A 16,626-nucleotide genomic window follows, 5' to 3' on the forward strand; every position below is an offset into this window, starting at 1 on the left:
CCTCCAACAGGCTTTGACCTCTCTCTACGATAAGGACACTTCCTCTTTCTCCAGCCGTCAGATCTTTAAACCCCACAGACCTTGACAACCCTCTAAATCAAAGATCTTGACACCCCTCTAGAATTATGGATTATGAAACCACTCAAGGATCACAGTTCATGACACCCCTCCAAATCACAGATCATGAAACCCCTCCAGGATCACACCAGATTACCAGAAAAAAAATCCAGACCCCAGAGCAGATTGAGGTAGGTATGGATGACTGGACATACTACATGACTACCCTGGTTCAATTCCCAGCCAGCTGGACCATTTACTGCATGTCACTTCCTGTTCGCTTTCCCCCCATTTCCTGACTACACTGCATTATCCAATCTCTCTCCATTTCCAGACTCTCAGATGTGAGGATTTAATATCCAACATGGTCACATAAGTTTTGTGACATTTCATCAACATAATATTGAATTAATCTAGGCAATAATTGTCAGATAAACAGATAACGAAAGCCATAAACGTGTTATTCAAAATTTATTGCTGAGATGTTTACTCACCTGATATGTTTTAGAAATCTTACTTTGAAAAAGAATCCATAATTTCCTGTTTATTTTTCTGTACAAAAGGGTTGCTAAGAGTTCCATGGTGGGGATCAAGAGTCTGGTGCACAACTGTTTCATTGGTCATTGCACAGGTACATATAATACTTAACCGAAAGGCTCATGTGGATATTTTGTAAGACAAACAGCATATTTAGTCTTTTAGGTGTTTAGGTGTTCTAACCACTATGTGACAGCAGAAACATAGAGACAAAATCCAGAGGGATTTTAAATCTCCTCTGAATGTCTCTTGGTGTGATTCAAAAGGAGTGAAAAACACAAATTGATTTGATAACCACAATAAACACTGTCAAGCCTGACATCACCAAACAAGCCATGATCTATATTTGTCAGCTCCAGGGTGTGCTTTTCAGTCCACATCCCCATGACCCTGACTGCACAGCTGAGTAAAAAAATGACTAACTGAGTCATATAAAACCAGCCTGCCCTGCTAATCCCTGAGAGTGGAGGCTGGGGACACCGCTGCTGCCCCAAGTGTGAGGGCAGAATGGAGCAGGAGATTGACAGGCAGATTGGGCCAGCGGCAGAAGTAAAGCAGACATTGTATCGGTCCATAGTGGCAAAGAGGGAGCTGAGTTGGAAGGCAAAGCTCTCGATTTACCAGGTGATCACCATTAGGACCCTCACCTATAGTCATGAGCTTTGGTTAGTGACTAAAAGAATGAGGTCACAGATACAGGCAGCTGAAATGAGTTTCCTCTGCAGGGTGGCAAGGCTCACCCCCTAGAGTTAGGGTTAGGAGCTCTGACACCAAGGGGGAACTGGTTCCTTCATGACGAAAGGAGCCAGTTGAGGTGGTTCGGGCATCTGATTAGCTCAAAACACTCTGGATAAATTATATATCTCATCTGGCGTGGAAACATCCTGGGGTTCCCAAGTATGAACTGGAAAATGTTGCTGGGGAGAGGGACAGCTGGTTTGTCCTGCTTGACCTGCTGCCACTGCGACCCAATCCCAGATTAGCAGCTGGAAATAAATGGATGGATGGATGGACAACATATCTTAGCTACGGAGTTTGATTACACCCCCTCCAATGCTTAAAAAAAGGGGTGACTCCTGAATGTACAAGGACCTGCAGCTAGCATCCACATGAGCCAACATGTGCAACAACCATCCATAGTCTGGATCACTGAACCTAGAGACCAAAACTGATGTCAAACTTCAAATAAGACAGCCAATGAGACACCACCCCCCACCCCCCCCCTCCCACCCCACCCCCAATGTAAACACAATGAGTCCAGTTTTGCTGAAGATGTCCACGATTGAGTCACGCCACTTACATGGAAGTGAATGCGCATTCTGCCATCCGCCTTTTTTAGTTCTATTTTTGTGCATGTAGGCTAAGTGGGAGATGAGCAAAAAAAAAGCCTGCAGCAAGTCGAGCCAAGCCATTCAGAGGCCAGAAGTAATTTGCAGCAGTAATTTGCCAAATAGGCATTCTGTTACAGGCAGAGGCAGTTTTCCACACAGGGAAATAACACAGGATAATCTGTCTTCATACTACAATAGTCATTTAGCGTCTTCTGCATAATTTATGCATGTTTCAGAAGACAAGAGATATTTAATTTACCCATTCTTCAAAATAAGAGTCATGAATTTACAACTTGACGCACCTTTTTCCTCCGGAATTATTCCAAATATCCGTCTATCTGCACTAGGGTCGTATTTGAAATGACTGAATGAAATGAAATGATTAACATCAAAGTCATTTTAACCATGCTTCACCACACATTGATTTTTAACGCTCACTTTCCATTAAGCTTAGGCCACCACTAATTGTCATTAGGACAAGCTGCACAGCAGACAGTGCAAACCAAACAGGATGAAAATACACACTTCAATTTCTATAGATAACAGTGGGCTTGATTATATCTTGGCCATTTTGCCAGTAAACACAAGTACACACACATATACACACACATTCAAATCAGTGCATGGTTTTGTCAAAGCAGGAAATGCTAAGTTGAAATCCTCCGTTCTGAAAATTCACCAGGATAATTTTATCAGACTCCTTCCAAAATCATTAAATATATGCTTGTACAGGTTGTACTCCTCATAGACAGAACAATGTTTGCTCTGTCTATAAACATTCAACTGCTGAAAATGTTTTCTTTTTTATTTAAGCTTCACAAACTTCTTTCCCTAACAGTCTGTGACCAAATGGATGGATGTGTTGTTGTCATGTTTTCATGTTTTCATGTCTTTAAATCATACTATGATTTTATGTCTCGATTTCATGTCTTGAATCAGGTCTTGGTATGTTTTCTTATTGGAAAAACAAACAAACAAAAAAACGAGTTTAAATGATCAGGTTCTCATAGTCTTCAGATCAGCATGTGGGACAGAAACAGAACCCTACTCTGCTTTTGACACATCTTTTCTACAGATTCATGAGTCCTGCTCCACACGCTTCAACCTCATAGAAAGAGAAAGTCACTTAATTTAATTTAATTTAATAAGCTACTAATTTAAGCTAAATCCATATTTATCTTAAATTTACTTGCTCAGCTCCTTTATTCATTTGGACAGAAAGATAACGCATCCGGCAGCAGTTGGTCCCATACACACAAATGGTTTGCCTGCGCCCCCAGTACTCTTCCGCCAAAATCCGCCGGGCTGTGCTGTAGAAAGCAGCATCAACCTAATAATAAAGTTTCTGAGCCTGTAGAGAAGCCGTGCAACTCACTGTGCTTCATTTGATTCAGATGCACTTGGAATGTATTTTCCTCAAAGAGCCGTGCGCGTAGAACGTAAATTGAAGGCTAAATTTACACATTTTGGAATGGAGTTTTGAACTGAGTATGACGGTCGCTATAAATGTGTAAAAGAAAAAAATAATGATAATGAAAGGGTGCTTACGGTGAGCTTCAGCGCAAAGGGAACGCGCAGTCTCTGTGAGAGCCAGCTGATGGTCAGCGGTGATGAACGCAGGTGGTGCTGCAGCGTCCGACCGAACTCCACCGCGCGCTCAAGTGCGCAGTCAGTCCTCCGGAGGATACAGTAACGGTGTAGTGAATGGCTCTGAGCTGTGAGGGAGGCAAGAAAAAAAACGGAATCACTGGGCAACATCACCCAGGCAAGATCTTTCCTGGCTGCTCTAAAAGCTGCCTTTTCTCATTGGACAGGAGCAAAGAGGCGGGCACAGAGGAAGGAGAGCGCATTGGTGCACGCTGATTGGACACACTTCCTGTACAGTCTTTTTAAGTCGTGTAACTCTGGGTTATTATAGTAACGCACTGGACAATTCTAATTATCCTCACCTAAGAAATACAATTGTCAATTTTATTTTGAATAGTAATTCAGGTAAATCACTGAGGTTTTTGACACCATCAGGCCGACTCTACTGGGTGAGAAGCTGACAACGATGCAGGTGGATGCCCCACTGGTGTCCTGGATTGTGGACTACCTGACTGGCAGACCACAGTACGTGCGCTTGCAGTGCTGTATGTCAGACAGAGTGATCAGCAACACCGGGGCTCCACAGGGGACCGTCCTCTCTCCCTTCCTCTTCACTCTCTACACCACTGATTTCAGATACTGCACAGAGACCTGCCACCTTCAGAAGTTTTCTGATGACTCTGCAGTAGTAGGATGTATTTCAGGTGGTGATGAGAGTGAGTACAGGACTGTGGTTGACAACTTCGTCACGTGGAGCAGGAGAAACCACCTGCAGCTCAATGTGACAAAGACAAAGGAACTGGTGGTGGACTTGAGGAGGACCAAGGCTACGGTGACCCCTGTTACCATTCAAGGGGTCAGTGTGGACATGGTGGAGGAGTACAGGTACCTGGGGGTGTACCTGGATTACAAACTGGACTGGTCCAAAAACGTGGACAGTGTGTACAAAAAGGGCCAGAGCGGTCTCTATTTTCTGAGACGGCTAAGGTCCTTCAACATCTGCCGAACGATGCTGCGGATGTTCTATGAGTCTGTGGTGGCCAGTGCCATCCTGTACACTGTTGCCTGCTGGGGCAGCAGTCTGAGGGTAAAAGACACTAACAGACTCAATAAAATCATAAAGAAGGCCAGCCATGTTGTGGGGGAGGAACTGGACTCACTGAATACAGTGTTGGAGAGAAGAGTGTTGTCCAAAGTTAGGACAATATTGGACTCTCCTTCACACCCTCTCCACCATGTGCTGATCAGTCACAGACGCTCGTTCAGCAACAGACTCATTGTTCCACGCTGCACAACAGAGCGAAAAAAAAACTCATGTATACTGTGTATACATCATTTTGAAACAGTTAAAACACATACCTCATGTATATAATGCAAATAAGAAGATGTCTATGTTTTTTCTATTTTTTCTATTTTTCCACTATATTATATTTTCTGTTTGAATATTGGATTATATATATATATATATCTTAATCTTCTCTGTTCAATTTCTTCTTCATTTTTCACTTGGGAGTGTGTAAGTAACAAAAGAATTTCCCTACAGGGATTAATAAAGTTTTTTCTGATTCTGATTCTGATTCTGATTTTCTGGAGCCATAAATGTAGACTCATTACATTTAAATAGTTCACATGTTCCATGCAAACATCATTTACGAACGCTGAGGCACGGCTCATGCCCTCTGTGGACACACACTGTGACCCTTTCAACTCTTCTTTTATGGTTTTTGTTTAGAACGTGTGATATTTATTAGTATAAAGATGAACTGAGAAATATACAAAAACAAAATCTGTATGTGAATATATGTATGTACATATGTGGGTGTGTATATGTTTTTTTTTATATATTTATATGTTTATACACACATACATATGTATATGTGTACATGTGTGACAGATTCTGTTTCTATATGTACACACACACACATACACCCACACACATATATATATATGCTGCATCATATCAAGCCTAAAGGATATTAGAATAAACTTTTTTCTGTTTTTGTGTGTCTTCTGCTGTCTTTGTTTTCCTGTTACTTTTCTCATCGTCCTGTGCTTTTTTTAAAGGTGTCATACATATTCATTTACAATGCAACACTTATTGGTTAAAATTTAAAATGGAAAGCAGAAACACGAAATTAAAATACAGAAAGACTACATTTCACCTGATCCTTGCTTGCTTACTTTGATTTTTCTTTACCCTCAGCAGCTGACTGAAGGCACTCACACTTTCCACATCATCCAATCAGTTTGCAGCAACCTACGTGATCATCGTGCTGCTGTCATTTCAATGTCTGAGATGAACCCCCCTCTGCCCCACTCACCTCAGGTTTTATCAGAAGCAGCAGGCCTATGGAACTCATCTAGGATCCTGATCCACATCACTCCATCCAAGTCTGTGACTGGCCAGACTGGAATTTCAGCTGAGGGCATACATAAGCTTTATGGAGATGGCGATGTGGTTAAGTTCAGGTTGTATTTCACAAAGCAGAATCAGGTTTTGGACAAAGACCTGTGCCATGTATCAGGACACGTTCCTTCCCTTCCTGTTTCCTAAAGAAAATGACACTTCCAAATGACTAAACTGCAAGTAATATTTTTTTAATGAATGAGGTGACACATTTATTAAGAGCAGGGTCATCAGGAACTGGGGTGGACTGTCACACTAGAGACCGGGGTTCACGAGACCCCTTGGTCCGTATTTTCAGTGCATGCTGAAGGCTGCTAAGCTCTGATTACTTCTAATCTGACACTGTGCTCTTTCCATGGCTTCCATTATTAATGAGTCCTAATGGCCTCAGCAGCTCTATTGATTAGGTTTTTCTTACCACCAATCTAATCATAGCAGGGGAAGGTGGTGCTGGGGAGGTGGGGGGCATCGCACTGGTAAGCTTTGTTTTCTTTTGATGGATTGAACCTTTACTTTTCTGTGGGGGACAAGGGTTAGGGTTGCTGCTCTTTGAGGAAATGTTGGGTCTCTGTAGATAATATTAGAAAAAGTTGGCTCTAAACCCGCTCTATATGAAAAATCCCTAAGAAAAGGCCCAGGATTAAGTGCTATAGCAATAAAATTTTAAATAAGATTTAATGCAAACTGATTGGATGATGGGTACACCACAACAAAAAATGTCAGTGTCTCAGTGTCTTGTCATGAGTCCTTGAGCATCAATTACAGCTTGGCAACGACGTCTCATGCTGTTCACAAGTTGACATATTGCCTGCTGAGGCATTGAGGTTCTGGGGTGCAGGGTTACGACCATCTATACTACGGCTCAGCTGATCCCATAGGTTTTCTATGGGATTCAGGTCGGGAGAGAGTTCAGACCACTCCATTTGAGGTACCCCAGCCTCCAGCAGCCATTCCCTGACGATGCAGCCTTGATGAGCTAGGGCATTATAATCCATGAAGATGGAATCTTCATTTTAGGTGCATTCTGAAATCTGAATATCCTTGAAGTCAAATATCCCTAACTTTTTGTGAGTAGTGTATATGCTTATATAATTTAAAATTAACAGAAAAAACACTTTGTAACAAGGGGAAAATGCAGATTTTATTTTCAAGCCTCAGAGCTTCTATACAAATATTTCATTAAATGAAGTACATTTAACTTTGTTAAACATTGTGATGAGTCTGAAATCCTTGGTTGTGAGCTGGGAGGAAGTCCACGTCCACGATTGGTGGAGAAAATGATGTGAAGCACTTTCCACAGCTCTTGCTCATCTGCTAACTCATGCTAATGGCTCAGCTGTGCCACGACAAGATATTCCATGTACACAGATGAGTGGAGCTGTTGTAGTTATATAGTTAAATAAACCTCAAGGATCTGTTAGCATCCTTTAGTCAGCAGCTGAGAGGTGTGACTCAAAGACTAAATACCAGTTACAGGGTTCTTCCTCTTCTTTTTTAACCAGACTGGACACGGTCTGGTGTCTCTGACGTCAAACATAGACAGGGATTCAGGGATTTTTAAAGTCTGTGGAAGGACATGAATCTGCTGCCCTTAGCCTGGGCCTTGTTCTTCCTCCTGCCGCATCCTCTTCCTCAGCTGCTCGCTGATGTCAGCTAGAGGGTTCGTTTTACCAGAGAGAGTCTTTACCATGTCCCTGAAGTGGTCGCTCTCTGTTTCTCTGCAAATAACAGCAAAGCATATTAGTGTTAAGAAGCGTGGGATTTCACTGATAATTGTGCAAAAATGTTAACATTAAAGGGAAAAAAACTGCTTACAGGAGTTTGCGTTTCTGGGATTGTTTCATCTGACTGAAATCCGTTGGCTCGGGCCTTTTCATCGGCCTGGAGGGTGAAGGGAGGACAAAGACAGGAATATGATTACACAGAGGTGCAGGAGCCCCCAAAGTACACAAGTCCCCATACAGGAGTCCCCACAGCAGAAGTACAAAGAACTGGAGGCAGGTGGAGCAAAGGGATTTTACCCTGACCCTGATGCCATTTACTCTTTCTGACCTCCATATTATCACTGACAGTTATTCCACCTGTTTGATGTTTTAGATCACTGAAGTAGCTTTGGAGATCTGATTCTGGACCCCGAATGTGGGCTCACGCTGAAACATTAGATCAGCGAATACAGTGTTTATTATAGTCATTTGAGTCCAGGACTTCGGTTCTGGAGAAGGGCTGGGCATGGAGGTGAGCCCTTCTATGTCCTGTTGTTCTCGCTCCACCTCCCACACTAAGTCTGGATCTTTCCCCAAAAAAGGGGATCACATTCCATGTCCAAGACTCAAACTCCCTTAGCCCATCTCAAGCTGTCAATTCAAATTCAGTTCAATACAACTTTATTTAAACCTGTAACTACATATGTGTTATATACTAACCATTTTTCATTGTTCCTATCAGGAAATTATGTAATACACATGCTGTCAGAAACTTTCTGAGCTGATCCTGGAGCAGTATCTCCACCACGTACAATCAGATTTGGTTTAGCTTGTAATATTGGTAGTGTGAACATGCTATAAACACTTGAAACTGATTTTCAGTTTCAGGACCCTTGTCCTCTTAGGTCTTTGGACACAATACAGAGTATTTCATTAAAACAATCATAGGATATTATGTTTACCATGGGCTATCCCTTTAAATACCTGCAGAGACATTTGTATTTGTCCTTCTATAGAATGCAGGAATAAAGGAATAAACCTGGAATACGTTTAATTGGTGGATCCATGTCTAGTTGCTACACATCCATCCGCAATCTCTCATGCCACTCCAATTTTTCATCACTTATTTGTTGGTTAAAAGATGACAGAGTGAGCACAAGAAGCTCATCAAGTGAATCTTTGCACCGTGCTGCTCCTGGTTCACATTTGTTTGTCCAAAGGGCAAAAGAAATGTGAGAATCATGGAGGACTCCAGTGAAAATCAACATCAGCTTTGACGCTGACACTTGACGCCCACTGAGGGGGGTCACCTTGGCACTTACGCTTTGTTTTTCCTGCTCTTGCGGCGAGTGGAGAGAGCGGCAGAGGTGGGTTGGTGGCCGATGAGCTGACAGAGCTCCGGCAGGGCGTCGGCCAGCGGCCTAAGGTCTCCGACCACGGGTGTGGCCTGCCTGCGGGCCTCGGCAGCCTGTCGCTCCTGGGCCTGTTTGATGGAGCTGATCTCTAAGGGGAGATGGAGAAGAGAAAGCAAATTATGTCCAGGACAAATCCATCTGCTACACAATGAAATCCAGTGACACAAAAATGTCTAATTAAAAAATGTTTAAAGGTTCCTCTTCTGCATCCTGGTGGTCTGGATGTAGCTTATAATCCAGCTTAGTGGTATGAGGATTTCTGAAACCACTCTGGTCTAACTCCATTCCCCCGACCCCAAGTCCATGATCTGAATAAAGCTCATATTTCATTTGAATTTTCTACTAATTCCCAAAAACTGCCAGCAGTGGAGCCAGTCTTGGGTTTCAGCTGGACTGAGGTGCCCCGTCATTAGCACCTAATTATAAGCCTGAACAAGGATACGTGTTGTGTTACTGAGGAATTGATCGGTGCAGCAGAAGGGTACAGTTACAGGCCTGATTACAATTATGGGAGGCAATGGCGGCAGAGATGGTGGCAGTGGTGTTGGGGGGGGTGGAGTTATTATTACAAAGAGACTCAGTTTATCGAGCTTATTTGAGCAAACTCAAATATGGCAGAGGGCATTCAAAAGAAACTAAAAGAGGAAGAGACAGCTAATAACACTGGCAAAGAGGAACTGGATCTGGTGGACAGTACAAACACAGTTTAGAAGCTAATTGGTCCTGTATTAGGTCCCTGATCCCCAGCTCCTCCGGTCCGTGTGCTGAAGTATTATTACTGTAACTTTCCTCTTGTTGCTAAAAAATGATTGATCCTCGGCCCCATCTGGGCCTCAGTTGGTCCACATGTTGAAGTGTCATTACTGTTACTTTTGTGACATGCTTAAACACGCTTGGACAACTGTGGTTCAGGAGGTCTGTGTTTCAAAACCCCAGCTCCTGTGGTCCACGTGACGAAGTGTCCTTTGGCAAGATGCTGAACCCCAAATTGCTCCCGTAAAATAAAAAGTACTGTGTGTAGTGTAAAACTGTTTTGAATGGTCAGTTAAAAATAAATGCAGTCCGTTTGGCCATTTAAAGATGGACCTTGACACAGTCTCATCATTTTCAAACCTTGAATGACTTCCTGTTTAGATCTGGTACAATCATCTCTTCCTGCCAAACAAACTTCATCACATTTTTACTTAGGGTGTCTGAGACAGATGAAAGAACACCATAAAATCATAAAATTGGTGATAATTATACATAGTGTCTAACACTCTGCTGTAAAACTGTATCAGCGTGCATCTGCCAACACTATGTGTACATTCATCCTGAAGTGCGGAATGTTAATGTATACTCACTGTTAAGCCATTTCTCCCTCCTCTCCTTCATCTTCTCTTTCTTTGGCATGACTCTCTTCTCTTCTGGGCCTGTGAAAACCACACACACAGTAACAGCACATATCAGCACCATTTCACTCTTACAACTGGATCCCAACAGACTTGGAAATCCTAACAGCTTAGCTTTTAATGGGATAAATAATGGATTTAATAATGGGAAAAAAAATGTACTGCCGGCATTTTATCAGCAAAGCTACCTGCTGGTTCCCTGTGGTCAGGATATCCTTAAGGACCAGAAAGGTGGTAGTGTGTGTCTGTGTGTGTGCTTGCACATCTATCTTTGTAGGGACCAAGAAAAGCACCTTACAGAGTGAGGACATTTTGGGAAAGTGAGTGATTTTGGTCGGTCCTCACAACTTTAAAGGACTATTTGAGTGTTAAGACCTTGTTTTCGGGTTCAGGTTAGAACTGGGTTTTGGTTAGGGTTAGGTATTCAGGTCCTTATGTCAAGGAGTGTACTCACGAAGATATAAGTACGTGTGTGAAAATAATTCAATACTATTCTGCTTCTGCCTCAATGTGTGACTGTGCTTACTGCTGCAACCATCATGCTGCTGCAGAAGGACAGTGTACTGGAGCAGCAGCTGATATACTCTTAGTATCCTTAGTATTCTGATTTTATAAATAAAGGTCAATGACTGGGTCACTAAAGGGGTCTGAAAATCCAGCAACAAACATGCTAAGTTGGCAGTGCTGCCAGTAAACGCCCAAATAAAACAAAATGGGGGCAGAGATATTTACACAGTGGCCTGGACTTCCACTAAATATTCATTTCCCTTCTCGCTGTGCATGACTGCAGAAGGCTAATAATGTCAAAACCCACTGTGGTCTGATAAGATCAGAATATGTCACAGGATGCACAAATAGGCTGTGAGTGAAGAAAAAAAAAGGTAAGCGGGACCAGGAAAAGGGAAAAGAACCTGTCTGCCTCTCAGTATTTTCTGATTTCCCTGCTGTCTGTGGATCTCAGCTCCAAGCCCTCTGGTTGGATGTAGATCTTTAAAATCTCCTCACAGATATAGATTTTTATTTTTAAACACAAACAGGAGGAATTATTTTTTTGAGGACTAGCATTACATCATTTCTGCAGATTCGTCAGATGCACATTCATGCTGCCAGTTTTACATTGTGCCGCATCCCAGTGGCGTTCTGGATCCAGATCTGGAGACTGGGGAGTCCACTGAACTTGCCGTCATGTTCATGAAACCAGTTTGATATGACATGGAGCATTATCATGCCGGGAGTAGCCATTAGAGAATGGTAGACTGTGGCCATAAAAGGATGAACATGTTCAGCACCAATACTCAGACTGCATCTCCCACACCTTTACACCACCACCAGCTTGGACTGTTTGGCTAGCGGAGTCATATCCTCAATCAAGGACCATCAGGACCACAAAAGTAAGTTTTCTATGGAACTGAATTCTTCAACTTCGAAATTCTAATAAATAGTCAAGCAAAGATTTTATGAAAATCCTGCCACTGAGAGTGTTTGAAATGCGCTGTGTACATATCCCATGTGCTGGAAGTGTGAACGGGTGCTGTTCAGACAGGCTTGTTATCTCTTGAGATTCCCGGCAGGCCTTTATCTGCCACTGCAGCGCTTAACCACATGAGTGTTTCTGCTGCTGTTTGCAGTAAGAGAACAAGCAGAGATAGGCATCTGCTGCTGACTACAAATGTGGGTAGAGGTGGAGAAATCTAATCTCTCACGAGTGGGTGGGGGGTCTATTGTGTTGGGGGGGGGGTTACCACCACTCAGATCCCATTGGGAGCATCGTCTTCCCGCTGTTAGATGAAATGGATAGCTGTGATTACGGCTGCCTGGAGGCTAATACCCCTCACCTACCCAGCCCTTTTCAGCCCTCCACCCCGGTGGGTGGAGGGGTGCATTAAGTCTGGCTACACAGCCAAAAGGGTGTTAATAGTCTGTTTTCTGTACCGTTCACCTTCTTAAGGGCCACAAGGGGGCTGGCAAGAGGCGGCTACACCCTGAACAGGTCGCCAGTCGATCACAGGGCTGACATATAGAGACAAACAACCACTCACATTCACACGAATGCACAATTTAGAGTAGCCAATTGCCAACTGACTAAATTAATGTTGTTTTTTATGTTTTATATCAATGTAACCAACATAAAATTGAATATTCTTAGGTTCAGGACCTTTGGTTGGATGTCACCTTCCTTCCTTCCTTTTCTTATTTCTCATTTTTATATTTTATAGACTAGTAACTGAAAAGATAAGAGACAAATGAATCAATAATGATGTCCAATGAGATGGATTTCCTCCGTCAAACAGGTTTCCAGACTCAGCCTGACTTTCATAAAGTGTGGAATTGAATAGAAATCAACAGCTTTCTGCCTGGACTACAGCAGGCTTTGAAAAACAAAAATGCCCTTCATCTGTGTCTCCCACTTGAAGCAAGGAAACACCGATGGTGGCTAAACCTTGATTTCATGCATGAGCTAAATATACATCACTCCTGCTCTATAAATAGCAGCAGGCCGTTGTGTGGTGAGGCGTCGTTCAGCACAGTGTGCTCAGCATCCAAGTCATCCATCCATCCATCCCCATTAACGGCCTCCTTCCACCCCTTTGATTATCTGCTCTGCTCAGATTTGTGTGCCAGTCTTTTAAAGTGCTGTTTCAAAGCAGGACAGAAGCCCCCACCCCCCCCCAAAAAAAAAAAAAAAAATTAAAGACAACCCTTACTGTAGTCTGCTGCGGTGCTGCTGTCACATGAGGAGGACAACTGCAAGGTCTTATACACCATCTAGTGGTACATAAGGGCATTACTGTAAGACAGTACTAGGGCTGAAGGTGGAGCAGAAGCACCAGAACCTGCACCTGCACTCAACCAATATAGTTCATTCCCCCGAGAGACCAGGCTCTGCAGGGGCCCAGGACCCTCAAGCCCTTAGAACTCTTCTGCAGGCCCAAAACACATTACTGAAACCTTCAAAGACACAGTCATGAGCTTTTGCTGACCATCGTTGATTTCTCGCTCTCTCTATCTGTCCCCTGCTCTCTCTCTCACTCCTCTCTCTTCCTTTCTCCCTCTCTCTCTCTCTCCCCCATTCACACCTCTCCCTTTCTCCATCTTCCCATCTCCCTCTCTCTCCTCTTTCTCCCTCTCTTCCCCCCACTCCTCTCTGCCTCATCCCGTGGACTCCCCTCTCTCTCTTTCTTTCTCTCTCGCTCTTCTCCTCTTTTGTTATGATTCAACACTACAGAAACAAAACTGAACTGATGTTAAGTTAAAATTCACTTTCCTGTTCACTCAGCTCGAGGTCTCTACCAGCTCTACAGACAAACTGAGATTTTTTTTTTTTTTGGTACAAGCACACTTGACAGTTGATGTTCTCTGTGGTGTTCTCTCTAGAACTCTAGTGGTTACTGAGCAGTGGTTCAGTGAGTGTTTGGGCTGATGCTCCTTTCTGTCTGTCAAATAATAAAACACCTGTGACAGTGTCTTCAGCTTTGTACCAAGCTTTAAGGTACAACTTCTTTGGACTTCTACATCCACTCTTATCTTACTTTTTCATCTGTTGTTGATCTGTCCAATACATTTCTAATGATCCCTAGAATATGATATAATAATCATAAAGCAGAAGTCTATATCTAAAGAGATGTGATAATATTATCAGGGTTATCTCTATTGCTGGATTACCCCTTTAATATCTGTATTATTCAGTATGTATTTAGATTTAGATTATGGTCACACTTTTAGTCGTTGCCAGTGTCAGTGTCTTGGGTTGTTTTAGCCACTTTGATGTGACTTGCCTGAAATCAAAATGCAATTTCCCACCAGACAAACTGAGGTCACTCTGATCAACTTCCAGCGGATCTTACCTTTCCTGGCAGGTATGGGTACATCTGGAATTTCCACAGACTTCAGCGTTTGTTTAAGAGCCTCTGGAGTGATTTTAGTGCCAACAAAGATCCCAGTGGGGAAGGAGCTCTCTGCCGGGGCCTGTGAGATGTATAATATAGGTAGAGCACTAATATATATTAACTAATATATATAGTTTAGAATTGACTTACCTTTTCTTACTGAGATTTCAAAATAAAACACTTTCACTGAGTTGAATAACTTTGTCAGGTAATACAATTCTGTCATGAGACAACGGCGCCGCTTCACAGGAAAGAGTGTTTATAAAGCTTAAAACGTGTGTTTACTAGGTGTACTCATTCGCTAACACACCAGGCAAAGCTAACTCGCTAAATTCACATTTTCTGAATGCAGTTCGGCGCTTGGTCTTGGTTCGCTAATTGTCACAATCAGTCTTATGTATTTCGTATAACACTTCTCGTGACAGACCTTTTTGTCCCTCTGGTTGTTCTTCAGAAGCGGAGAAGTAAAGCTGAGTTGAGCCGGGACAGGAGGCTTCTCCAAACCCGGAGTCGACACGGACCCGAGCGGTGCAGTGAAGTTCGGCGGTGTATCCAACTTCACCGCCGCCTGGTGAAGCTTCTGGCGGACATGTTTGATCTTTCCCACCATTTTAATCTATTTTAATGTTAAACTTAAACTACACTGTACTTAAAATGCACCTTCTGTCGAGTTCCACCTCCCCGTGTAGAAAGCATGGGACTATTGTCAAGCTAGCTAAACTACCACCGGAAACTCGTCTGTTACAGACAACTGAGTTAAATGTCTCACTTTTCGTTAAAATGACCATTATAGAAAAGTCCTTAGAGATTTACTGTCAATTCTCGATGACCGAACGTTTTCTTTGAAGTTTAGGACGTTTAATTCACATTAAAACACGAGCACATTAGACATTAATATATAAAGGTTTTATTCTGAAAAGCAATAACATGTACATGACTAGCGTGACTGGTGCACCGACGCTAAAGGATCGGTAGAAAACGGCGCAGAAGAAAACTTGGTTCCTTCCTCCAGCTACTTGCTTAATTTTGTTTTTTTTAATTATCAAATCAATAACTTTAAGCTAAATTTATTCACTATTGGCTAAATTACATATATGTTTGAGTGATATATTGATGTTGAAACTGATTTCCTATTTGTGCCCAGTGGTGGACGAACTATTCAGATCCTTAAATTACCAATGTACCAATACCACGTACAAAAATACTCCATTACAAGTCCTATGGTTTAGTCCAACAACAACCTAAACCTTATATGGTAGAGTCCAACAACAACCTAAACTATAAGTGGTTCAGTCAAACAGACTAAACCATTCCTTGTGACTGCTGCTACAAACGAATTTCCCCACAGGGACTAATAAAGTATCTCTTAATCTTAATCTTTATTCTTAATATGGTTCTGTACATTAGTCTAAACCATATCTGGTTTGGTCCAACAGACTAAGTCATATCTGGTTCAGTCCAAAAGACAAATCCAAATATGGTTCAGTCCAACAGACTAAACCATAGGGGAGTCAAAGGGTACAGACGACTCTGGCCCATGGCCCAGGGGGAGGGGACATGCAAAGGTTCATGCACAGGTCTACAGTTGACCCTTAAGTGGGAGTAGTACAACAATTTATTTACTGACTCATATCCCTGACAATACAAGACTCTAAGGTCTCACTCTTGCCTGCATTCAAAACTTGAGAGCCCTGTTAATATGTATTTACATATAGTTCAATATAAATCAATAAAGCTGCTCTAAAGGCGTGGGGGATTGGGATCCAGAGGGGTACAGTATTCTGTTCCATGTGCAGGTATGCATCTATTTTTCTGCAGCAAGCTAATGCATTTTGCTTTGGAACTCATGGAACTCATCCTCGGCTTTCTTGGTCATATTTGAATTTATTCAAAATAACCATTGGATCAAATGAAGAATAAACTAGTTGCATCATTAAGTGAAAATTATATTTACTTGCAGCTTGACATGGCAAAGGTCTTCTACAATAAAAAAAACAAAACAAAACAAAATACAAGCAAAAAAGCTATTATAACACTACAATGTGCTATACTGTACAATACATATGAATGTATCAGTGTATACAAAAATAGACATATCAAAACACATTTACACAAATGGGTAATATGTACAAACCACAAAAATAATATCACATGACACAAGACTAGTCAAACTGTGATTTTAAACTTTCTCTTTAGCTTAATATTCATTCTAATATTCATGTTATTCAAGCAAATAAAGAGACTTTAAGTACAGTGACTTGCTTTTTATAACACAACACACAACACAAACAAACACAACTGATCTGACTGA

At 42.2% G+C, this 16,626-nt stretch overlaps 1 protein-coding gene across 1 annotated transcript; it reads right to left on the bottom strand.

The window, feature by feature from the left end:
- Nucleotides 1-7,048: 7,048 nt before the first annotated feature.
- Nucleotides 7,049-15,198, bottom strand: fam207a (family with sequence similarity 207 member A). Its single transcript, XM_041032171.1, has 6 exons — nt 14,743-15,198; nt 14,274-14,394; nt 10,381-10,449; nt 8,945-9,125; nt 7,735-7,800; nt 7,049-7,637 (listed from the first exon to the last, which is right to left on the bottom strand). Exons 1-6 carry the CDS (start codon nt 14,923-14,925, stop codon nt 7,511-7,513), a joined length of 747 nt encoding a protein of 248 aa, XP_040888105.1. The 5' UTR covers nt 14,926-15,198; the 3' UTR covers nt 7,049-7,510.
- Nucleotides 15,199-16,626: the final 1,428 nt, after the last annotated feature.

Source organism: Toxotes jaculatrix, chromosome 24, assembly GCF_017976425.1.
Source record: "Toxotes jaculatrix isolate fToxJac2 chromosome 24, fToxJac2.pri, whole genome shotgun sequence".
NCBI classification, from domain to species: Eukaryota; Metazoa; Chordata; class Actinopteri; family Toxotidae; genus Toxotes; species Toxotes jaculatrix.

Excerpts from the sequence above, each read along its gene's own strand:
- fam207a (XM_041032171.1), bottom strand. The coding sequence starts at position 14,925 with ATGGTGGGAAAGATCAAACATGTCCGCCAGAAGCTTCACCAGGCGGCG. Across the intron at positions 14,395-14,742 it reads ACAACCAGAGGGACAAAAAG|GCCCCGGCAGAGAGCTCCTT; the intron begins GTCTGTCACGAG and ends TACATCTCACAG. Across the intron at positions 7,638-7,734 it reads TCCCAGAAACGCAAACTCCT|AGAAACAGAGAGCGACCACT; the intron begins GTAAGCAGTTTT and ends TGTTATTTGCAG.